General features: G+C 30.0%; 1 protein-coding gene across 1 annotated transcript; it reads left to right on the top strand.

Annotated features, from left to right (window-relative positions):
• Positions 1–1,082: 1,082 nt before the first annotated feature.
• LOC106326291 (non-specific lipid-transfer protein 13) lies at positions 1,083–1,510 on the top strand. Its single transcript, XM_013764304.1, has one exon. It carries the CDS (start codon positions 1,139–1,141, stop codon positions 1,508–1,510), a length of 372 nt encoding a protein of 123 aa, XP_013619758.1. The 5' UTR covers positions 1,083–1,138.
• Positions 1,511–8,483: the final 6,973 nt, after the last annotated feature.

Here is an 8,483-nt window from a genome sequence, read left to right as displayed (position 1 = left end):
CGGTATGAATATGCTTCATCAATGAAGCCACAAGGACGACTTCATCCTACTTTTCGAGACGGAACCCATAGATGAAGTACGAGACTCTCCATGAAGAAACACCTCCAACAACTACTTCGACGGCGTCCTCCTTTAGCTTTTTATTTTTCAATTTTTTTTTTTTTTTCTATTATTAATTTGAATATTATTTTATGACATTTATATATTTTTTTAAAAAAAATATTTTATTTTATAAATTATATATTTTGATTTTGAATATTTCATAATAATATAATAATATGACAATGAGATGTAAATTTCTCGTAAAGATTACGAGGATTTTACAAGTATTTCCTTGTAAAATCATCGTAATCTTTACGGAAAATTTACTAGGAAATACTTGTAAATTCCTCGTAAATATTACAAGGACTTTACATTAAAAGACTTGTAAATTCGTCGTAAATTGTACAAGTACTTAAAGACGACTTTACAAGGAAACTATACGAGTCTTTTACGATGAAGCGTAACTACGAAACTACGACGAAATACTCTCTTTCGCTTTTAATCTTGCATTACGACGGACGTTTTACAACGAAACGCTATTCCTTGTTAATTCGTTGTAACCCTTCTATTACAACGAATTAACAAGAAATATGACCCTTGTAATAAATATGTTTTCTTGTAGTGATTTTAATTAATGCTATTTTTTTATTTTTGTCTATTGTATGCTATTTTTTGAACAAAAATTTGATTTAATGCTATTTGTATGTAAATTTATATGCGTTTGGAAGGAGTATATTTATTTTACCAACTTTAGTATTTTCACATAATTTTAAAAATTCAAAATTCTAATATTTTGGAGGCTTTATGACAATTTGAATTATAAACTTTGTCCCAAAAATGCTAAACGTACTGGTATATTCTAGAGCTAAAAGAGACTACGAATATAATACAAGTAATTATCGTTCCCTCTATATATAGTTCATTCGATTTGTATTGTTTTCAATGGCATATACGTCAACGATGATCTAACCATCAGCAAAACCAAAAGTTCATGAAATAAATGTGACTAATACTAAACACTATACATATATTGCTTCTTAATTATATAATAAACTAATCTAACAGTGTCTCATTTACATCAATTCAAAGTTTAGAAATGAATAGACACACGACAACATTAGTCGTACTTTCACTACTTCTCGTGGTCTCCGATCATACAAGGCTAATGATTCGAGTTCACTCGTACGTACCGTTTTGTGCATACACATATGATTATTTCTCTTATTGTCTTGAATTTCTCACGGGCAATTATTACAAACCCGGTAAGAAATGTTGTGTCCATATCGCAAAACTTAACATAATTGCCAAGCACAAAAAAGAGAATCCGAGACTTCTGTGTAATTGTGTTGAGATGATGACGAGAGGTTATACGCCTCCGATGTTGGCTGATAAGATCCAAGAGCTTCCTCCTCTTTGCAACACACATCTCAGCTTCCCTATCTCCTCTAGCATGGACTGTTCCACGTAAGTGTACAACATTACTTTTTATTTTAAATGGCAAAAAAGTCCGGGGGGTTATCGATCGGTATTAGGATTTGTTTGGTTAAAGATGTAAACATCTTCTGAAAATTTGAAATTAGTTAAAGTATATAGTCAAAATTAAACGTTTACTAATATACCATGTGCTTTGGTACTTTTTATGCAGGGTTTAAGTTTTAGAGAGGTTGAGTGGCTAATTTGTTTTGGAAGGTCCAACAAAAATGTGTATGGGTATTCAGTTTTATTTGTTTCTAATTGATTTTGGTTCAAGGTTTCGTTTAGAGAATGTGACTGCCAAATTATATATTGAATTTAGTCTTGGTGTAATTTTTATTCAGTTTTGAATTAAGTCTTTTTATAAAACTAGACTACATCTATAAACAACATATATGTTGGAACACTTGAATCAAATATGTTTCCCAGTTTTCTAAATTTTAGTATTTGAATCAGAAAACATCAAAATCAAAATATTATAACTAATGATGCTTTCATACTGCATGTTCTTATTATGTATACAAAAGATATCATTCTTTCCTAATGAATGCAAAACTTGGTTAGGAAGAAAAGTGAAAGAAAACCATAGAGTACTTTTGTTTCATGCGAGCCGGCCATGTAACCAATATTCATGAACAAATCCAGGAAAAAGAACTTCTTGTTTAATGGGAATTCGAAAAATGATTAAAAACTTGATTTTAAATGCAAAAGTATATCCTAACAATCAAATGAAAAAGTAACTTAAACACCTAGTGAAATTACAACCAACTCATTATGACTAAAAAAAACAAATAAAAACAGAATGTATTTTTACGAATATAACTCGGGTAAGTATTCTGTGGTTTTTGTAAGTCGTCTTCTCAAGAATTAGATCCTAAAAATAATTTAGAAATTTTATAAAAAAATATTTTGATGGGTTAAATATTGAAATCATGTAATTATAAACATTAATAAATGATATAAATTAACATCTAGTAAAATTGAATTATTTTCAACATAGATGAGTGAATGTAGTGTATCATAATATTCTTTGGTTTATGGTTTGGTAACATATGTTGTAGTATTGTTTGTATTTTTAGGGTTAGATTTTGGAAGCTTAATTTTTTTTTTAAAATATTAAATTTGACCAATGTGTTTAGTTTTGTATATATTAAACACTTTAAAGTCGATTTTAATTTCAATGAAGTATTTGTTTCTACTTAGTTAGTTATTTTGAGTTTAGGGTTTAAGTAAGTCTCCAATAAATAATGCACTAGAAGATTTATGCGGAAGTCTTCTGGGGAATAGTAAATTTAGGGTCTATAAGACTTTTTAGGTTAGAAGACTTCTCTAAAAGACTTATGAATCGAAAATATTTAATCTTATTGAATTTTGTCTCCCTATGTAAAAATTTATATATTATCTCTTCCTCTTAAACGGCTGCAACAAAAATATAATGTTCCTCACTCTGAAACTCTGAAACCTTTCTGTAATCTTTTTGAACTTGAAAACACCAAACTTTATATCATTTTTTTTTCATTTTTATCTCATGTCTTTCTCACTGATTTATCTTGTTTTACTGGTTTTTTTATTACATGGTTGTCATCTTCCAGTCTTTTAAAAGTAAATTTTTAAATATGATTTTCTTTATTTGGTAACCTCTTGGTGCTTAAAGCTCTTACCTTTTGAAAAATTCTTTTGTTGCTTAAAACTTTTATCTTATTTTGAAAATTTTCTTTATTTTGAAACCATTTGAATGCTTTGGAATATGCATATTTTTCAGATCTGAGTCAGACTTTGGAAGACTTCCAGAGAAGTCTTCTCAGAAGTATTCTAACATATAATGAGCTAGAAGACTTCCTGAAAGTCTTCCACGAAGTCTTCAAAAACCTGAAACAAGAGGACTATCAAAGTTTACGATGTGTATGTCAAGTGCAGTCCAAGCTTATTTATGTGGAGGAATGATCTCTAACTTAAGTATAATAGTTTTGTTAATGGTTTGTTATGTGATTTGTGTGTGTACTGTTTTAGTTGTGGATTCTTTTTGTAAATTTGAAGAGATGTTAATGAAAAGAAATTGGCAAATATGTTCATATCTACCATATTATCTGGTCAAAAGTACTTGACATTATTGAAGTTATATACAACTTCAATAGCAAAACACAATAACAAAAAAATTTAGTCAAATTTACTAAACTAAGCGAGAAGACTTAAAAAAACATAGTTAAATTCACAAAAAATCAAACATTACATAAGAAAAGAACATATACAACTTTCAATAGAAGTCTTCTGTGAAGACTTCTCGGAAGACTTAAGTTTTAAGCGAGAATTGAAAATATAAACAGAAAATTTTAAGCGGAAAATTAAAATTTAAGCGGAAAAAATTAAATTTTAAGTGAAAACTGAAATATTAAATCTTATGAATATTTTACGATCTAAGAAGACACATTAAACCACATGAATTGATATTCTTGAAATTACTTAACGCTTTTGAAATTTTTAAAAAATTCCATTAAAATTACTTAACACTCTTAAAAATACGAGTTTACAAAAACTAACGTAGAATACTTCTTAATAAACATTCTAGGATTAGCTAGAGACATTAATAAACATGAATGTTGGTAACCTCATAATTATCACCAATTAAGTTGTAAATTTCATTCAAAAGCCCCAATATGGACTAATATACATGAATTAACATGAAAATATTAAAAAGTCTTTTTAATTTTAGAGAAAATGAAAGTTTATTACACATTGACGTAGAAGACTTCCAGGAAGTCTTCCAGTAGAAGACTTCCAGGAAGTCTTCCAGTAGAAGACTTCTACGAAGTATTCCAAGTAGGTCACTTTTGTATTTGCAAATTTACAAAGGAAGACTTCTAGAGAAGTCTACTCTACATCAGACTTTTGTGGAAGTCTTCCTTTGTAAATATTGACTTACTTTTGTTTTAAGAAAATCTCGAAAATACCAGAGAAGCAGTCTTCTTGGATAAAAAAGGTTAGTTTTGCAATTGATAGAATTGTGTCAGAAATTTGTCTTTCTCTAGAAGACTTACATGAAAGTCTTCTTTACATAAGATTTCCATGGAAGTAGTCTCAACTGTCGGTGAAAGTCTTCTCACTTTCACTGAAAGTCGTCTTAGGTTACTTTTGCAATTGAAAATTAAAACTTAAATATTTAGTTTTAGCCAGAAGACCTCCATGAAGTCTTCAGTCGTAACTAAAGGTATGACCAGAATCTCGGAATAAAAATCTAGATCTGGATAAATTAAATATTTTAATTTTAATTTTTAATTGCATAAGTAATCTAAAATGACTTTTAACGAGTGTGAGAAGACTTCCACTGGCAGTTGAGACGACTTCCATCAAAGTCTTATGTAGAGAGAGAAAATTAAATTTCTGACACAATTCGGTCAATTTCAAAACTAACATGTTTATCCGAGAAGACTTCCCGGTAAGTCTCCTCTGGTATTTTTGAGATTTTTTTTGTTAACAAAGAAAAGTTGGAAGACTTACAGGAATTCGTCTCTAAAACACACACATAAAGTCAATTCCAAAACTAACTTATGCATTGACCATAAAACTTTCATATAAGTCTTCTACGGCGAGAATACTTATACGGAAGTCTTCTCTGACAAACAGATCCGAAAAAAATTCAAAAATCATTCTTAGATCGAATGAGGTTCATGTTTAACTTCTCCAATTACACATCATTTCTTAATGAAAGTTACCCACTTATTCTTGACCAATAATCATGAACTTGAGTAACTCTTATAGGCTTTTGAAATAAAAAAAAAGTTGGGATTTTAGGACGAAGAAATGATAGGGAAATGGTTTGTGTGTGTAAGAAATAAGAATATGAAGATGTAGATGTTGATTTTAGGTGCATTTAGATATTGAAATTGGTTGTTCATGGTGGTTGGTGTATTTTATAATAATGATAATGTTGTAAATAAAAGAGGAAGATGAGGATGATTGAGTAAACAAGTATTTTCAAAAAAAAAAAAAATTATGGCATTTTCGTGAATAATCCAAACTTTTGGAATGAATAATCCGAAAAAGTCATGGTTAGTTTTCAGTCAATTTTGCAAAAACTCCTTTGTTTAAACAACCTAACTGCATTTCCCATCATAATACCATAGTTTCAGTTGCCTTTCAGGAAAACATTGAGAACATTCGCGTAAACACGTAAATAACTTATAACACTATTATTCACATGATCACTACTAGTATTGTAACCGGTATTTTTAACTTATGATATATGATTCTGCAAATTAGCATAACTCAAAATCCGATTACAAAATCAAATAACATCATCTTAACTAGCATGTAATACAAAATCAAATTCTAATTTATAACTTTAACTAATTTCGTGCTACATTTTATAATTTTTTTTTGATAAATTAAAGATAAATTGCTTCAAATAGCTCCAAAACAAGTTTTTGTTTCCAAATTTGCCTTCAAAGGTCAAAATGAGCAAAATATATTTCTTTAGAAAGATAAATGATAACTATACTCAATATTATAAAAAATTTCCTTCCGGCCTTTAAGTACTCTGACAAATAATGAATCCGGTTTTCCTATGAGGCGCCAAAATTGTTTTCCCAACACAGCCGTATTAAAGTCCATCAAAGTCCTAATTCCTGTTATCTCATCATCTTTATGTAGGCATAACTTATCACAAAGGAATCCAGTGTACGTCTGTTCCATTCCCTTCTGAATTCCACAATAACTGAGATACAATGCTTGTTAACTTTGATGCTTTGTTTTTGGTAACCGAAGACATCACATGGTTTGACATTGTTGTTGCCACTGATTTGCTTCCTTTCTGCCTTGCATAAGAAATTTAATTGTCCATCGATTCACTCTATTATGCATTATTTCCTGTAAGAACTAGACCTATTCAATATGGTAATACTAAACCGAACCGAAATAGACTGGTTAAATTTTGGTATATACCATATAAAGCGAATGGTTATGATTTTATAAAAACTGTAGGATATGGATATGGTTAGGTTTATAACCTTAAACCGAATAAACCAAACAAAACTGATCAAAATAAAAACATATAAATATATACATTATATAACGATACATGATAATTGATCTGTTATATAAGTTAGCTTTCTTGTTAATAATTAATATCATATATTTTACATTAAATAATCCCTAATTTGAAAAACACTTAACTCACCGCATCGGAAGGCTCTAAACTTCTTATTCTCTTGGAATAGTTTCCTTCTTCTTTTACCTTTTTTGCTTCCTTTTATTGACTGGGAGTGAAAGTATGTCATAATAAATTTTTTTTCTTTTCTTAAACTATTATCTAGATTTGATTGAATTTACAAGCTGTTAGAAATTGTGAAATTACATAGTAACATGAAATTTCTTTGGAAAAACAGGGGAGAACAAGAAGAACTGTAAAAAACCGAGTCATTGACCGTTTTTTTTGTTTCTCTTTTTCATAATCAACTAATTCCCTCTTATACTTATTTTAGATGGGAGATTCTATGGCTAATAAGACCAATATTCAGGACAAAAGAGGAAGAAACTAACAGAACCTTCTGTCGATGCTAAATCCGGGATTTAAAAAAAAATGATGGCTTTGACAACATGACTCTTTAACATTCATATCTTTAAAACTCATATAATATGAAACCAAACCAAAAACTGAATAAACCGAAAACCGGTAGTATAAAAACCGAACCAAACCTAATTAGATATGGTTTCAATATGGTAGCTAATTTTTATAAACCGAAATACCCATAAACCAAAAAAAACAAATCGAAACCGGACCTGAACATGCCTAGTAAGAACCCAAAAATCTGAGTTTCTTGGATCCTATAAAACTCTCTGGATTTTCGAAATATGTCTCTTCCCTCCAATTTTTTGAATCCCTAAGATGTCATGTGCATCTCCATACGAGTTGTTTCGTTAATCCTATGGCCAAATTGGATATGACCAAATTGGATGGATGATTTTACCAAATTGGATGGATTATTTTGCAAAACTTATTTGCTGACTAAAAACTGTTTGATAGTCTTTTGGGATTTGTAGAATTGATTGACATTCTTCCTTTTGCGCTTTGCAAAAGAAAAGACTATCACCTGCAAAACCCGTTAACTTTTTTCCTCTCTTTGCTTTGCCGGATATTTGTGATCAAAGCCTCTCTACACATGATAAATAAGTGTGGGGGAGAGTAGATCTCCCTGTTTCAATCCCCTGTAAGGGATGTGCCCTCTTGCTTCTCCATTCAGTAAAACTTTTCACTGCACCTAAGTGATGCATTCCATCATCCACTGAATCAATTGCGGAGCAAACTCCATTTTTGTGAGCAGTGCCTGCATGAATGCTCATTCTACTCTATCATAGGCTTTACTCATATGCGTTTTGATTACCATAGATTTATTTTGCATGACTTGTTGTGCTTAATCGATGAAACATTTCATGTGCTATCAAAATGTTATCCAAAAATAAACATCCCGCGACATAGGCTGATTGGGTCTCCGAGATTAACTTCGTTAGGCAATTCCTCAGCCTCTGGCACAACACTTTTGAGACAATCTTATATCATGAAATTCTTCCTAATTATGCATTTAGGAAGAACTTCATGAATACCTTACTGAATTTGAACTATACATTTATGAAAATTCTTCCTAAATACATTTATGAATACCTTAACTATATGTAAATTTAGTAAGATATTCTCAAATATGTATACCATCTTTAGTCCAATAATCACTCTCATGAATATACATCTTTACTCCACCTGAGTATATGATGATGATGTCTTTAGAGAAGAAAAAAACTCAAATTCATTTGTATATACATATCTTTATGCATATACTTGAAGGGATTTGCCAAACAGGATTAAATAAGGTATTTGTTACTTCATCATATGTCATTCTTGTCAACGATGAGTCTTAGTTAATGTGTAGTAATGCTCTTTGGCTTTTTTCATCTCTCTATGTATTATCAGGATGGGCTAG

This window comes from Brassica oleracea, chromosome C2 (assembly GCF_000695525.1).
Source record: "Brassica oleracea var. oleracea cultivar TO1000 chromosome C2, BOL, whole genome shotgun sequence".
Lineage (NCBI taxonomy): Eukaryota > Viridiplantae > Streptophyta > Magnoliopsida > Brassicales > Brassicaceae > Brassica > Brassica oleracea.
This window is presented reverse-complemented; position numbering and strand designations above follow the sequence as displayed.